At 40.8% G+C, this 17946-nt stretch overlaps 1 protein-coding gene across 1 annotated transcript in view; it reads right to left on the bottom strand.

The window, feature by feature from the left end:
• The window catches only part of GMDS (GDP-mannose 4,6-dehydratase), a 663276-nt gene that overhangs the window by 558591 nt on the left and 86739 nt on the right, over nt 1–17946 (bottom strand). Inside the window, exons 2-3 of the mRNA XM_019521870.1 lie at nt 12796–12840; nt 3500–3587 (exon numbers count right to left, since the gene is read on the bottom strand). Of these exons, the coding sequence (XP_019377415.1) occupies nt 3500–3587; nt 12796–12840 (133 nt within the window). The remainder of the gene's footprint in view (nt 1–3499; nt 3588–12795; nt 12841–17946) is intronic.

Here is a 17946-nt window from a genome sequence, read left to right as displayed (position 1 = left end):
CGCTGCCCTGCTGCTCCGGGGGGGGGGGGGAGTGGGGGAGGCACGGTGTGCACCACCAGGGCAGGGTGGGGCTCACAGCAGCCACAATGAGCTTCCCTGCCTGGCCCCACCATGCCCGCCAGGCTGTGGAGGCCCCAAAAGGTAGCCCTAGAGAAGACTAGGATCCCCTGCCAACAGCACAGCGGCTAGGACACAGCTGTTGCTGGGAGCTGCTCCCAGCTCCCAAAGCCCTTTGACTGGGAGGAAGTTAGGAAGAGGCATGTCCAGCCAGACAACACAGCCCACCTGAAGCCCTGCCCTGGGAGGGACGGGGCACCTGCAAATGAGCATCTAATTGCTTAGCTAATGAGCATTAGGCCACTCCCTATTTTCCTCTTAAGCTATGGGTACTAGTCCCCTTGCCCCTCCTCCATCCCCACCCCTTCCCTTCCTTCTGCCTGCCCTGCTGCCTTCTGATTCTTGCCAGGGCACCATACAGCTTCCCTTCCCCTGTTCCCTGTCAGACTGCTCATTCGCAGATAAAGGATAACTGGTAAGATAACTATTTATCTTATCAGTTAAACATGTAACCTTTCATATCCCTAGTCAGGACACCTGAACTTTATTACTAGTCACTATAACACAAACTAACCATGCATTTTGGAAACACTCTTCAAGGTTTGCTGAAGTTCACTTTCTTTCTGGATGGGAAAGATGGCAATTAATGCTGCCACTCCTCACTGAGACACCAAATCTCTGGCCCCATAAGTTGCCCTGTGGGCTGGATCAGAAACGCAGAGCCATGTCACCTCACGGATCTGCCCACAGGCCTGGAATTCAGGCAGTGAGAGGAGCAGAGGCTGCTGTGACTCTGTGAACATGCAGTTAATGTTGCTGCTGCCAAATTTCTGGACTCATGGGCTGCTTCATGTGACAGATGACATAGCTCCATGCTCTGGATTTGGCCAGTGGACCAGCCCCATAACATCAGAAGAGTGTGATACTCCGGCTTTAGGCCCATCCTTCCATCACTGTTGCAGTACTACACAATGAGCTAGTCATAACAGACTTTTCCAGGTTGAATAGTTTTGTTTTGGAGATCTCAATTTCAAACTTGCTCCCTACTTCAGCCTGCTTATATCAAGGCCTCTAAATTCTGCAACACTTCTTGAAAGATGCACTATTTGGGATAAGAGATAAAAGATATTATCTGAGGAAAAGGCATGTTTTGTAATACTAAGGTAAATCAGAAAAATCTTCATTTGAAATGGTGTTCCTGTTTATGCTTATCTATAAAATGCACAAACCTTTGGACTGGTACCAATTTATATAAATACATCTCTCTCCAGTCCATTAGTCTCCTTACTATGCAATGGCTGTAGGCTCTACTCTGGGCATGTAGTTGCAACCTAGTCAGGCTTGCTAAATTTTATAAATGTTATTGCCTGCCTCTGGAGACATCTTCCCTTGCAGTATTCAAACATAAATTAGTTCTTCCTGGAAAGAATGCTTAGGGTATCCACACAGCTTTTAAAAACCAATGTGAACAGAAGTACCCAATTGCTTCTTCACTTCCTCCAGTACTGCCTGGGGACCCATTGTTCCAATACAGTTACCACAGAACAGTCTTTCCTCATTCTGCTTCTGAATCCTCCATCTCATATGCAGATAGTAACCGTTCCTCAATTAGAGGGCAATAATTGTAAGGAAGAATGTGAAGAATGGCATCTATTTGCACTCGCTCTATTTTTTTCCTCCATTTCATATTTCCAAGAATGTATTCCAAGGACCACAGTTTTGCTTAACTTCTTTTGGTTTACTTCACTATGAGTTTCCAATTATAGTAGACCAAGTTCTTTTATTGCCTTGGCTGGAAACACTAAGAAGGGCAATCTTCAGCAAGGTAGTGTAACAACTGTTTTGTGGAGGGCTACTTATGCAGGTCGGTGCTTTATTCAAATAATACTCCACTATAAAATAGAAGACCCATCCACAATGGATATCTTTGAACACTGCTGTCCTTGTCACAAATTAAACATTTTAAAAATAAGCACCAGCAAAAATGTTGTAGATATATATCTTGTGTCATGTTCTATATAGTTTGACAAACTTGGCTGCCATTAAACGATCCAGGGGGTCAGATACCAAAGACAAGGCCCTTTAAGTGACTGAGTTTTTCCACCAGGCTGGAAGTGCCTGATTCCAATTTCATTATTCTGATATAAACTGTGTGAGCTTAGTGTTCAATCAACACCTGTAACAATTTTTCACACCTCTTAAATAGGAATGGCTTTGGCTTTCTGATCAAAAAAACAGAGACAAGCCACAGGTACCTAGAATTCTGCCTCCGACCCACACACAGCATTCAACCTGCCACTGGCATTCAAATTGCGGAATGGTATCGGGTAGCTAGTGGGATACCCAGACTGAAACACTGTGGCAAAAAGTAGGTGCATATCCAGTGGAAGGATGAGATGTGGCTGTCTTCATATTCAATTCTTCCCACTGTAACAAATCAATCATGTCTTATTCATGCCGAGTCAGTTATTGCTTTTTCATATAGACCCCTCTGTCACACTCTGGAAGATTTAACCATAGAAGCTGATTTGAGGAAAAAAGGTGATGCAGTACTGAGAGACTTGCCCAAAGTATCTGACAACACAACTCAAAGCATTTCATTTCCTAAATCTCGCAGTCAAAAAAATCCACTCCAAAAGATAAAGAGCAAATCTTTTACTGAAATCTATAAGATGCAGATGTTAGCAGTTACAAGGTACAGCTAAACTAATATGAGCATTTCCAGAGTATTTCATCAGTCACCAGGACTAGGCTGTGGTACAGCTGAGCCCCTGAAACTGCAAAGAAAGGTCACAAAGACAAACAGATGTAAGGAAGTAATACTATATTACTTCTGGAAAGAAATACTGAATAGAACCAGAGAAAAATTAATTGGATCCTTCATTTTAGGATCTAAATTTAAGTGATCTACAGTTAAAATGGCTGTCTTCTCTACTGGCTCAATGCCGCTTCACATCATCAGCTTCTCAAAGCTTTCCCAATCTGCAGCTTCTTGCAGGACCTACCCATTATTTTTTTTCTGAACCAGTAAACTCTTTGTAGATTACATCAATATTTGCATAAAATATAAAATACCATCGCCTTCCCAGTTCAGTTAAATGGACTTGAAGATTTATATGTGCATGTATTTTTCCTCATACCATGGAGGAGCGCACATAATAACTATACCACATTTTGATCAGAAAAAAACATACTGCTTCCCTTTCTCACTGAGGTAGAGACAGACAGAAAGTCAGAAGGAATGCTTGCTTGGTTAATGGAAGTTTTACTATTATCTTCAGCCTTGATTGGGTAGGATGGAAGCTTTAGAATCACAATTGTTTGTTAGAGATAGAGAGGACCATTTATATACCTCTGGCAGGGGAAGGCATGCTGTGAAAAAAAAAAAAATCATGAAAAAATTGAGACTGAGAAATAATACGATACAAAAACAGAGCCTTACTTCCTTCAATATGAGCCTGTGGGTTCTTATAGAGATGCTCAATCCGGCCTGTGTTGAAAGAGCTAGATCTGCGAACAATTCCATGCACCTATAGTTTAAAGTGGAAGAAGAATGTAAAATTAAATGGGATTTTAGATGCCTCTGTGCATAACTCTGAACATCCTTGTTAAAAATTTTCTCTAGTGAAACTGCTCAAACCAACCCTCTATTTATTTATGTTATTAGGGATTATCACAAGGAAAGCTTTGATTTTGATTGGTAGCACCTTTGTAAAGGCCTCCTACAGCAAAAAAGTAGCAGTTAATAAGCACAATTAATTCGCTCATTAGACGGATCTAATTCTGTTTGCCAACCCCTCTCTTCCCAAATACACAAATCCTGATATCAGATACTGCTTGCTGACAGGCATCTCTCTCTATTCTTAATTGAAGGTGGACAGCATGTAGCAATATTAAACACAAATACACATTTGTCAGTGGCTCAGCACAAAGTATTTTGTGATGAGTTCTTTGATGATCCATCTTTCTGCCAATATGTTAAATGTTTCACATCCTCTCCTATTAATACCCCTGCATATCATTCCTGGGCCCAAACACTACCATTACGTTGTGCAGACATTCAATAAACACTGTCAGTTGCTCTAGAGAACTGGTACATTGAAAGTGCAGAAACAAGCAGACAAAACAGGACCTTGTTCATAACTCAAGAGTCAGTGTTCTGAGATAACATATAAAGAGACACAGGGCAGCTCAGACTTAACTTGAGAGTGGGAATTTCCTTGATAAATAGGTCTGTGAAAAAATTAAATACTTGGAATAAAAATGAGAGCTTGCGTGATGCTAAAGAAAAGCCTGTTTGTATTAATACATTAGAGAATCTGTTCAAAAACTGATCCCATTTCCTCCTTATGCAAGATACTCCTTTCTCTGTTGCCAAGGTTTATGTTAGTTTAAGTCACCAGCTGCACAAGTGGAAGTTTAAACTAAAACACCTGACTCGTTCCAGGTATTTCTGAAGCTTTCCCTCACAATTTGTTGCATCAAACTTGCTTGTAGGTCTCTTTTTGCTCTTGTCATCCCCATAGCAATTAACATGTGCCCAAGAGCACAGACAAAGTTTCTGGATTGCAAAGGCTGACTCTACATGCAAGAGACTCCTTGTATTCTATGTAAAGTATATAAAGACTGACTTTAGTGAAGAATATTCACTATACTCAAAACTGAGTCAGGCAACCGAAGCTGTACGTGTTATCTTTCAGGGCTTTAAGATGTTTTAATCTGTTTAATCACTCCCTGCCCTAAAATTGTAGCCATAAATCCTATCTTAAAAAATAAAAAAAAGAGCTGGCCCCTCCCCCCCCTGCTCCCTGGCTGGAGCTCTGGCAGAGACTTGCAGGCACAGCAGGGTCCACTTGGCTTCCCCATGTCCCCATCTCCCCTCACCCTCACCACTTGCTACTTAAGCAGGAATCCCTTTCTCCCAGAACATGGACTGTAGGCAGAATGTGGTATGCTAGCTAGTGCCGAGATGTCTGTGTAAGGCAGATAGGACAGTGTTTGCTTAGGGCTTTTTGGAGTTAATCAACAGGTCACCTGGTAAGGTCCCTGGATTCCTTCCTTTGGAAAAAATATTTAAGAAGAGCGTGCTAAATGCTGATAACAGAGCTGATAAATGCTCTGTTATCAAGGGAGGGGCCTAATCATAACATCCTGCTGAGGCCTCACCACACCCCTCCACCGCCGTCAGCTCAAGCACTGTAAAAGGGAAGAGAGGGCTGCTCTAGCGCCCCACCCCGGCTTCTAGCCTGAGCCACTGCAGGCATGTGCCAGCATTTTTTCAGACTACAGGGGGATGTCTGTGTGGTTACAAAGTGATTTAGCCCAGCCAGGTTAGACTATTTTGGTTAGACTAAGCTGCAAAGATTGAATCAATCCAGGCTCAGGCTTTTTGAATGTCTTTCCCTAGCCCTAGAGGTTAACTAATAACATTACATGACAAATCCCTTCCTTCCCTTCCTGGTTTCTGTATTCAAATCATTCTCTCCATTTTATACACTGCTCTATACATGTCCTCTCATATAATCTGATGAGGTACACTTAGTTATCTACTTTGGTTAGTCTAAGGTACAAATTTACCCTGTCTTCTAAATGCCTGTAGCATAATGAAGGAAATATTGCATGTGTTTGCAACATAAGAATTCATGTTCCACTAATTCCGTAGGTGCAGCAGAATTATTTTAATGAAATCCTTAAAAGAATACAGAGCCATAACTAAAAGGCTTCAAAACACATTGGAAACATTGTTATAGTCTAATCCAAATATTTTTTTAAACCAGGAAAGTAATGAACTTTGAATTCCAAAAACATAATATTTTAAGGAGGAAAAAATGATCAAGTTAACCGAATCATTCTACCACTATTTCTGAAACTAAAATATTCTGACTTGAAATCCTGATGATAGACATTGTCAGCTCTTGATTATTTGATTCAGAATTGAGTTATGCTCAAGTTCATGTTTACACAAATCACAGACCAACAGTCAAATACTGGCAGCTCAAAGCTTGATGAAAGACTGTACTTCCAGGAGTTTTGTGTCAGCTGACTGACTAGGATGCAGTTAACCACTGAGACATGCTAAATGCAAACATCACATAGCTTCATAAAGTTCCAGCAAATAAACAGATAGAGAGTCTCTTGCATCCTGTGATAACAAGAAAACACAAACTCAGCTTCCCCCCTCCCCCCCTTTTTGGTATGTGTATGCCAGAGAAAGAAAACCTGTCAAATGCTTAATCCATGCAAGAAAGTATTACTGTAAGAGCTGATGAAAGCTGCCTTTGTTTGCTTGCAAGACAGGTGAAATACAAACTTTGTGACAAGCCAAACTGCATGCAAACTGGATAATCCAGTCAAGAATGCAAGATTAGTGGATTTCTCTCAACAGGGGTTGAGGGTTTTTTTTAACCAAAAATATAAATTACAGCTGATTTGTGCGCTAAGGTTAGTTACCTCTGTATTTTAAGTCAGTAAATTTCAATTAAAATGACTTAAATTTTACTTTTTTGAAAAAATGGAACATCCAACTGACCAAACAAAGCTACAGTGAATGGGCTTCAAAAAAATTTAATGCTGACAAGTGCGAAGTAATGCACACTAATAAACAGTCTGACTTATGCATGTCTAGCATTACACTCTTAAGTGACTATGACCAATGAGAGAACAAATCACTGAGGCAGTCCAACAGTTTATATTATTTAATTATGTAAAAATAATGCAACAGCCTGTAAAAGAATAATATTCATCCTATTGTAAGCGAAATTCCTACTAGCCAAAGTTGATTCATGAAGTTATTCTAAGGCAACAAGAAGTTTCCCAATGTGGAAACACAGCATATATTTATCATTCAATTGCCATGGGGATCTAATGTATTTATTAAGTGTGGGCAGCCAACTTGCTGTCTGCTCATACCAGCCATCACTGATTCACCTCTCTGTATTTGATCACCAGTTACCTACATTATTTCAGTGAAGGAAATATGGTACAAGGTTAGAAACCCTGCAGCAAGCACAACTTCAGAAACAAACATTTAAAAAGTATACTTAAATTACAGTTTAAAACTTATAACCCTGTACAGAACACTAGGACAGGTATGCTCTCCCTACCTATATTGTTTTTAAAGAGCATTTGCAAGGGCTAACCCTAGCAGGCTCTCCCACAGAAATATTCATTTGGTTCTATTTTCCAGTTTCTTTGTCCTCTACTACTTTCCTTTTTCTTCTACTACTATGCTCTGCTCTACCCCTCTACTACTATCCTCTCCTCTGGCAATGGACTTACCTATCCTTATTTCTTAATTGGGCAGTGACTGCAGAATTCTGGGCAAGGCTGAACTATTTAATGCCTTTTTAACTTCAGTCTTCACAAAGAGGTGCAAGCTACTAGATAAGTGCAGTCAGCAGCAAAGACAGGGAAAGAGACAAACAGCCTAAAAGTAGAAGAAAAACAGGTTAGGGATTACTTAGAGGAGCTAGATGCTTTCAAGTTGGCAGGGCCAGTACCCTAGGGCACTGAAGGAATTGGCTGAGGTAAATTCAGAGGTACTTGGCCATCTTCCGAGAACTCATGGTGAAGTCCCAGATGACTGGAAAAAGCTAAATATAGTATCTATCTTTAAGAAAGGGAAAAAGGAAGATATAAGGAACTACAGACCAGTCAGCCTGACTGCAATGCCTAGAAAGATCATGAAGTAGGTTCTCAAGAAAGCCATTGAAAAACACCCAGAGAAAAACAAAATTATCAGGAACAGCCAGCATAGATTCACCAAGAATTAGTTATCCCTGACCAATTTGACTCTGTGATAAAGTGACAGGCTCTGTGGATGGGGAGGAAAGCAGTGGGTACTATATACTGTGACAAAGTGGGGCTCTCCGCCTAGCCACAGTGCTAGGTTCCCCACTTGCCATTGGGCATGCCCCCCACCTGACTCTCCTGCCATATCTTGTTCTTAATTAATGACGATGGTGATTAAGGCGAGAGACTGCCCATTCATGCCCCGATGCCAGGGGGCGCTATCTGCAGCTCCGTATCTTCCCTACACCACAGCCCATGGCTCGCAGATGGCATACAGTGCTCCCAGCCTACTGCCAGAGCAAGCTTAGGCCACTCCATCAGGCCTCAGTCACATGCCCATTCACACTGCCCACCTCTCTCTCAGGCCTCACACACTGTACCCTCTCTCACAGGGTCTCTTTCATACCTCAATGACTCATCCTGCCTTGCTCCCTCTTGGAGCAGGCCCCTTAGGCCATAGGCTTAGCTAGTCCATCCCTTGAGTGGCAGACGTACCGTCTTTTGGGCCTCTCCCGCGACCCTCACCGGGATAGTGGCCAGCCAATTACCCAACCGCGTCTAAGCTTACTCTGGCACCTTCTCACGGCAATTCTATGTACATAAACATATAGGGCTCTCAGCTCTCTGGTCCCCCCACTCAATTGGGGCTCCACATCTCTGCCCCCCCTCACTTGGGGCCATGGGGCTTCCCTCCCCGGTGGGCTCAGGTGGCCATAGCTGTGGCTGGCCCCAGCTACCCTTCATCAGGGTCTTGCACACCACAGGGCTAAGGAGGCTGCAGCTGTGCCTGGTTCCAACTACCTCTGGTGTTACGTGACCCACCCAAAGGTGAGGGCTAGGGTTAAGGTGCCCCTACCCACCTTTCACTGGGGTGATAACTGGATTGGCATTTCCTGGGAGCTCCCATGCCACTGAGAGCCTCACCAGGCCACCCAGTTCCGGCAGGGTGCAGTTTTAGGTCATGCCCAGGACCAGGAACCTCCAATCCATCCCCTACAGCTCCTGTCCTTACCTCCAGGTTGTTATGAAGCCTCACAGCCAGGCAATGTTGCTGCCTTGCCAGCCAGTAGGGAACTGAGCTGTTTATATAGGCAGCCAGGGATCTAAAATGGCTGCCTCAATCAAGCACCTGCTGGCTGCTTGGCTCTGGTCTTAAAGTGGCAGGCACCCACAGTGCCCTGCCACACATCTTCCCCCTTCAAATGGTACTAGGGGAAGGTGTCCCCTGCTGCTTCTCCATAACAGGCTCCCCTTGGAGCCTGTGAGAACCCTCAAAAAGCGAGCACTCACAAAGGTGCTCTGCCACATATACCTAGACTTTTGCAAGGCTTTTGACACTCTCTCATGACCTTCTCACTAACAAGCTAATGAGCACCGTAAGGTTGATATAACTGGTTGAATCATTATACTCAGCAAGCAGTCATCAATGGCTCAATGCCCAGTACAAAGGAGGTATCAAGTGGGGTTCACAGAGATCTGTTCTGAGTTCAGTATTGTTTAATATCTTCATCAATGATTCCAATGATGGGATTGAATGTACACTTAGCAAATTTGCAGATACTCCAAAGGGTAAGGCTACAATCCAAAATGACCTGGATATACCAGAGAAGTGGTCCACAATCAATCAGCTGGGATTTGACAGGATAAGTGCAAAATCCTATACTTGGGACAGAATGATTGTATACACAAATAAATACAGATTGAGGAATGACTGGCTAGGCTGCTGTGCTGCAGAGAAGGATCTGGGGTTATAGCAGACCTTAAGCTGAATGAGAGCCAGGAGTGTTTTTGGTGCAGAAAGCTGGCAGCATATTGGGTTGTATTAAGAGGAGAGTCATTTGCAAACCAAGAGACCTGAATATTCTACTTTGTTCAGCACTGGTAAGGCCTGAAGGGCTGAATATTGTCCTTAAGGTTGCCATTATCCTTCAGCTCATTCCATCATACTTTTCTCATACACTTGGAAGACAGTAAACTTAGACTGAAGCAAACAAAGTAAATTTCTATGTCTGTAAGTTAAGAATGACTGTCATTATTCTGCATATCTGAATTAATACAACTAAGGGACTGTTTTCAACATGATAACTACAGGTGCATCTAGTACTAGCCACATTATTTTCATAATTTATTTTGGGTCAGGGTGACATTTAAAAACTATGAATACAGTAGCATGACTTCAGCCATAGATTTAATATTAACTTTACCATTTACATGGTACTTTTCAGTTTCAAGTTCCCCTATAAATGTGTTTTCTCATCTGTTAAAAAATAGCTAATTTGAAGCTACTAATGGCCATAAGGACATTTTCATCAGGTTTTAGATCAGAAGGGAAATTTGAGACATCAGGCCAATCATATTTCATCTCAGATTTTATTTATGCAATATAAAACCTGAAAATACTGAATTTGTTACCATCCTCAGGCCAAGTAAGCAATATTGCCTCTCAATAGGTGTTCAAGCTCCAACATAAACACATTAGTTTGTCTTTGTAATCATGCTGCAGGAGACAGACAGAACAATGCTTACAGAAGAATTATCAAAACAATGTTTGCTAGTAGTCATAGTATAATCCAATCCAGTGATAAGTGTGGAAAAAGGTCTTTTCATTCAATTATGTTATATTACACAATAAACTACTTAGGAGCCTGTTCTTTAGGAAAGATGCTATGCATTCAGTAACACTGAAGAATAGGGCTGTAGCTAGGAAGATACTGTATTTTTTTGCATACCACATGCCTCCAAATAAGATGGTTTTAGAAGATAGAATGTGAGGGATGTGGTGCGGAGGAGGAATTTTTCTGAGTTATGGATGACTAACAGTGTCCAGAAAGTGTGGCATCCAAGAAGACAATCTGGGTGAGGCAGCAGGAACTTTTTGGTGTGGCAGGACAATAACAAGGCAAGGCTCCAGACGCTTGCAAGGGCAGTAGCAAAACTGTTACTTTATTATTTACAAAAATTGTTGTATAAAGAAGTGCTGTTTTCACATCACAAGCCTCCTCAAGATACTACAAACAGCATGCAGCAGCTCACTTACCCTAAGCCAGCTCACTTGCTGCTTCAGGCACAAGCTATGCTGCTCAGCCAACAGCTATTGCAAATTCCTTAACATCTGTGAGAGTTAACATAGTATTCTACACTTTCTGTCTGCAGAAGCCAGAGAGAAGTGGCAACCATCAGGGCAGTGTCTGCATAGGTCTATTACTCCCTGCTTCTATTCCAGTGAAGAAAAAAATTCAGCTTCCTTGCTTAAGATTCATACCCTTTTTTGGAGAGCTGATTTGGGGGAGGGGAAAGGGGTGAGCTGGAGGACTAGAAAACCTTTCATGTACCTGTACCTTCTTCCATCTCCATTGCTGGAGGGGGAAAAAGAAGGATAACAAGTGTTAATTTGAAGGAACAGATGGAACACCAGAGACAGGTGTTTAGAATGGCACTATCCCAGCAAAAAAACAGAACATATGGTCACCCTAAAAGATAAGGAAGATGGGCTTGAGGAGAGTCAACAATCTGTACTAACCCTAAACATTATGTTGTGGTGAAAGCACTTACATTTAAATCACAACTGGGAAAGGGGACACTTGAAAGAAAATGTATGGGTGCCCAAATTATAGCAAGACAGAAAAATCACCAACATAGAATTGTTTTTGGCTCTTTTCCAAGAATTGTATGTTATCCTCAGCATATGTAGCTCCAAAATAGGAAGAGCCAAGTTTTGTGCAAATTTGTGAAACACAAACATGTAAGTAACAGTCAAGGTAGTACAATACATTAAAATTAACTAGATGCAAAAGGATGAAATGCAAAAAGTAAAGGCGGATATCAAGAAAAGCTTCCCTATAGCAAGCTCTGCTAAGCTGAGCAAAGGCTTTCCACAGAGCAGAAGAAGTCAGTATTAAACATAACTTCAGGTTTTCTACCAAAAAGAGAGAACATTGTAACACAGTATTGCCGGGCAAAGGGCTAGGTGTCCTTGAGAAACCTGTCCCTCTCCCTTCTAGTATCCTAAGACTATGGGATACTTTCTACTGTGCAGGCAAACATCTGTGATTAGATATCCACAATAATGCCAAGCAACTGTGTATTGTATTGTAACTGTATGACCTTTGCAATGCCAACATCAAACAGAACTGTTCAGCTATATAATCCCTGAGATAAGCACAAGCCAGGAAGGCACATATATTTATTTTCTTTACACTTTGGTGCGTCAAAGTACAAGTTATTTGACAGCTAAAGCTAAAGCTTAAACTCAAGGCAGAGCTCACAAATGGATACTACCAGTGCAAACTTGACAACAGATACAACGTGACAAGTCTCAGGCATTTGGTTGTATTAAGTTTAGTAAATAAGCCTCATATTTTTAGCATGGAAGTAATAAATCTGAAGGGAAAAATATATTACAACAATACATTCATAAGTCTGGACTTCTATAAAGAAACCAGAATGCCTATTAGAAAGCAGCTTCCAGGTTTATATTTTTAGTATGAGCCTGCCATGGATTAGCATGATTTTTTTTTTATTGCTTAGTGCAATTTCAAAATTTAAAAGTGATTTCATTGTTAGCAGGGTGTTTCTTTCTCCACCTCTCCCTCACCAGACTCCCCCCCTCTCTCCTGTTTTAATGTGGTATATTACATAATAAAAAATGCTTCTTTTTTTTTTTTAAACAGTTTTGGCTGCACAGGTCACTACTTATCTGAGTTAGCGGAAGTGTGCAAAGCAGCTGTACCCAGAGGAGCTGAGAGAATCCACTAGTGGACACAATGTGATAAATAGTACAATAAGCTGGCATGATTACAAGCTGTGTTGCACATTCTTTTCTGGGAGTTTTGATTTGTTATCTAGGGTTGAGTGGAAAATATACACAGAGGAGGACAGCAAAGGAAGCTGGAGGTGGCTGTATCCAAATGATTCCATGAGTCTGCAGTTGGTTTTTGAGTCACTCACCTCATAACCCTTTTCCAGCAGGAACTCAGCCAAGTAAGAGCCATCCTAAGAAAGAGCAAGAGATAGGAAAACATTAAGAATAAAGTGGGTAGCAAGTACCCAACTTGTAGGCCAAAAATCTTAAAAATATTTTGAATCATATTGGACTGGGCAAGAGCAAATTTCACTTTTAGTTACCACAAGTAATATCACATGATTTTATTCGCACTTCCTCCTGAGATTTATGTGGTATATTTATTTAAGAGGACACCCATGCATATGTGCTATTATTTAATCTAAAACAGCAATCTAATACAAGATAAACCATCTTACAGTAAGTAACTTTAACGTACACGACTCAAAATGATGGAGTGGAGGTATAGATTGGACATCCGCAAAAACTACTTCACAGTTAGGGTGGCTAGGAGCTGGAACCAACTTCCAAGGGAAGTGGTGCTGGCCCCTACCCTGGGGGTCTTTAAGAAGAGGCTGGATGCCTACCTGGCTGGACTCATTTGAGTCCCGTTTTTGTTTTGGGGTTTTGTTGTTCTCCCGCCCTGGCGGGGGGTCGGGCTAGAAGATCTACTAGGTCCCTTCCGACCCTAAATCTATGAAACTATGAAAAATCTCCTGTCCCTCCTTTTCCAATGCCCACTCCAGTTTTCAAATACTTGAGTAGACTGAGATCTTTGGCAACTTACTCTAGGTATCATCAAATTTAGGCTATTTTGCACAGAGGAAAGGAGGGGGAAACTCTGAATCTGGGCAGCCAGAGTGCCCCACCAGCTAACCCAACAGGTTTTATAATGCAGCATTGAGCCCAAGAACTGCTGATTGCATAAAACAGTATTCATTCTACATATTGTGATGGAAAAAGAATCAGGCATTTTATTTTCATGGTCTTTATCACTTCAGTCCCACAAAATGAGTCTGACAATCTCTATTCTGATGTACATACATATGTATAAAAGTTATGTTCCAGGTTTACATATCGCTAGGCTCCCCTGTCTCTGCCTTTGAGTTTAATTATTAAAATCTTGTCAAATATTGAACGTGCTGGTTTGCATTTTCTATGATGAATATTTCCTTATGTTCTTTATTACAATTTGGATTGTAGCATTCTATGAATCACATTATAAAAACTTATGAAACTTAGTACTATTGCAATGATAACAAAAACTCTCCGTATAGAATGTAACGTACCATGTCACATATAAAAAATTAACAAGTCATCAACTCCCAGCTAATAGTTCCCTTCCCCACTCTGTTTTTCACCAATCACAACCTGCTCATGGGAAAATTGAGGTATGTGCTTAAATTCACATAAGCAAGTGTTCCTAATAAAGTCAATTATCTTGCTGTAGTAATGCAATAAAGTCAATTCGACTCACAGGCATAAAGTTCACCATGTGCCAAAGACACTCACAAGAGTTAAGTGAACATGCTTTCATTTTGGTCCCATTGTTAAAGACACATTTGTTTTTGGTCCAGAAAAGTGTGCTACTTGATCTTTGATTTAATGAACTTCCCTTCTAACAGATAGCCTGAAGAGAATCAAATAGTCAATTAAGAAATCTGAGAAGCACTAGGAAGCTCTAAATGAAAGAGCTGCCAGTACAGCACATTTACGATACTGATGCTGTAGCTGTACATAAATTCATGCAGAATGACAAGGCATGATATACAAAAGCCATATTTTGTGGGTAATTTTAAAACTCCAGCAGCTTTTCTTATGACACTGTGACATAAATATTCTGTTTTATAGGCTTTTATAGATAGGGAAAGGAGGGGAACAGAGAGAAAAAGAGTATCTTGGAATATACATATTCTACCACACATGATATACAGACACTTAGCTTTTAAATACCCAGATTCATACCAAAATCAGATTACAATGCTGGCTAATTTGGAACATAACAATGTACATTTAGCATACCACCCATGGAAATACTGGAATATTCTGTGGTTCCATAAATTAAAATGTCATATAAGAGTCAACAGGGGAAAAAAGGTACACACAGTCTAAAATTTACAGTAACACAAGCCTTAGAAAGCACAATAGGCAGGCAAAGTTCTTTGGGTAGATGTGATACCTTTTATTAGACAAGCTAAGTATTAGAAAGCACAACATTTTGTTTTAAAAAAAAAACAACAGGCAAACCTTTAATTTACATGTTTCATAAATCCCCCAAGATTTGGGGGGGGGGAAGGAGGAGGAGGGAAAAGAGTTCTGCTTCAGTTACATAACCTGTTTTAAAAAAAAGAAAGCAGAGGTGAAAGTGCTAGAGACCCAAAAGAGAGGGGAGGGAAAAGGCTGTGATTATTTAAAAGGCTGATGTGAAACAGACCTGACTAGGATTGAACCCTGCCAATAAGGTCTTGTTCTTCTCACCCGGACCATTTCTCAAACTTTCCAACCACACTGGAACATTCTGAACCAGCAGTGGCATTTACTTCCTTTGCACTTCCCTTCCAGGGCTATCAAGTGATAGGGCATGGCTTTACAATGAGTGGGAAACAGGCAGCAAGTGTGAATGCTACTGGTCCCTGGCTCTAACACTGCACAGCAGATTTACTGTCTGGTAATCTCACACAACGCAGATTGATGTGGTCCCGATCTGAGATACAGCATCAACCAGTTGTGAAGTTTCACATTTCCCTCCCCTGGCTGTTCAGTATGGTAGTTGTCAGTGAGTGCAGTAATCAGAACAGTGATTAAAATGTCATAAAAGTTTACAACTTGCTAGGTAGGTTTAAAGTTTCAATCTTTTCCTAATGAGATCGAGGGTCAGAGGTTATTAAATGGCCTCCAACAAACATGTTCCAATAAAAACAAAAACAGAAGAACACCGTATGCATGAAAATAATCTACATTATATGCAAATTGTATATTCAAATTTTATTCAAAACAAAAATGTTATACTCCACAAACAGGGCACCCAATTTTTAGAAATTATTTATGGAAAAGACTAGAGGGAAGTATTCCAGGAAATATAAAAACCACTTTCAGAAAGTTTTCCGTTTTGCTTTCTTTGAATCACGGGCTCCCAACCACATCCATCCCTACCACGCACACAACTAGAGGTGTTACAGAACAAGGAACGCTGATGACTCATTGCAAGAAACTTAGTAAAGGTTGGGAGAGAGAAGGTAGGGGCTTTAGGGGGTGTTCCAACTTAAGGATCAGGATTTACCCTATAAATATCAGGTTAATCCTAATCCTTGTTTGTGATCTTCAGGCCTCACAAGTAGTGAATCAATGGCTTTAAGAAATGGAAATAGGACACAAAGCATTGCACCACTAAATCACTGCTTCGATATTGAATGCATGTTAATACTGAGCAAAAGTTATTGTTGTCCAACTTCCTTGGCTGTCAGGTCATTGTGTATGGGTCCTACGCATTTACACTCCTATCCAGTTTTCAAACGGATTTCAGCTTTTTTGGCCGTTATTGCATCATTTTCAGAACTTTTTAGATCTTGTTTCAAGCACTGGAATTTTTTCCCCCCCCAGTGCTTCTTACAGACATTTCCAAAGGGCTCCTACAAACATGCATGGAGCCTGCTGATGCACTGGAAATCCAGTGCGTCGGTCGGAGCAGACTCAATAAATCAAGTCTGCTGAAGCACAGAAATTGGCGCACTCTTGCAGCCTTCTGCATCACGTGCATCAGCATCCCCATGCATCCCCACGCTGAAAAAATAGCGGTGAGGCACTTTGAAATACATGTTTGATACATCGACATGTTCGATAAGCTTTAGTTCAAAGCACCCCACCACCATTTTTTCAGTGTGTGGATGCTTTTAATTAGCGCGGCTTGCTAATTAAAGCATCTGGCACCGTATCCCAAAGCACATGTAAAAATGCCTTAAGTTTTCTGAATGGCAGTGTTTGTATATACCTACCAAACTTAATAGCCTTTCAACAAAAGCTGGGTTACTTAAACTGCACCGAACCCGACAAAAGTATTTTCTAGTGTTAATTCTACACTGGTTTTAATCAGTTAGTTTGCTCGCTGGGTGAAGTGTTCTTCTATTCAATTTAGAAGAGCCATTCAATTCTCTGGCTTAATTTTGCTTTTAGATGAATGCACACTGCATTTTGAAATTTTGCTAACCAGCCGAAAGAGACAGGAAACATGAGGCCCTATCTCTGTGACCAGGGCACCCACTTTAAACAGAACAGGCCCAGCTAAAGGAATTGCTTTATAATATAGTTGTAACAAAGTTTGGTCCTGTTCAAACATGCCAGACAGTTACACTGGAGCCTGGAGAGGTCAAAACAGTTTCACAATAACCATTTAACAAAATTACTCTGGATAAGTAAATGGTTTATCACTGTAACATATTTGGCTTGGAGATTCACTATATGACTTACAACCAAATACAGTAAAAGAAAAGTGTACACAAAAAATGATATTTCTCTTTGCATTCTATGCACAAATAGATTTTACTAGTTAATCATAGCTTTCTTTACAACTAAGTCAAGGCAAATTCCAAGATGTAAAAAAAATCCCTATGAGAAGGGTACTAAGCTAGACTACAGTATTAGCATGTATTTTTGTATTTAATACATTAAAACTACAGTCAATAAGAATATTAAGACCCACTGGTAAGGTAGAAGAGGAAAAGAATTATCATAATGATCACAAGTTATGAATATGTGGGCCAAGTGTCTAGAATGCTAAGGAAAAACAGTTTCATCATTTTGACAGTTCATTTGGCAGCTTTTAGACCAAAAACAACTTCCACAGACTTTCTTTAAAAAAAGTCCAAGCACTCTATTCTCCTCTCCCTTGCACCAGTATAACTCCATTTAATTCCATGGAGGTACTTTGGATTCATAATAAAGACGACAAGAAGCAGACCATAAAACATATATAGTTGAATTTCTGAGAAGGCAAAAATTAATAATTACATCATTTTTGCTGTACTTTGTATCACTCATGCACACAGACACAACAGATGGTTCCACTGCAGGAAAATGGATAAGAAGTTTAAGAAAAACCATCCACCAAGTCTTTTGGTGAAAGCGACACTCCCACAAAGCCCCTGCAGAACCTCCCATTTTAAGAATTCTCAAATCAAACAAACGATCACCAAAAATCATACCCAAAACTCCTAGAGAAAGTGTGTGCCATCAGCCCGGCTAGCAAAGATTTGCTTTGTTTC

The sequence above is a fragment of the Gavialis gangeticus genome, unplaced genomic scaffold (genome assembly GCF_001723915.1).
Source record: "Gavialis gangeticus isolate Ggan-Ray unplaced genomic scaffold, GavGan_comp1, whole genome shotgun sequence".
In the NCBI taxonomy this organism is placed as follows: domain Eukaryota; kingdom Metazoa; phylum Chordata; order Crocodylia; family Gavialidae; genus Gavialis; species Gavialis gangeticus.
This window is presented reverse-complemented; position numbering and strand designations above follow the sequence as displayed.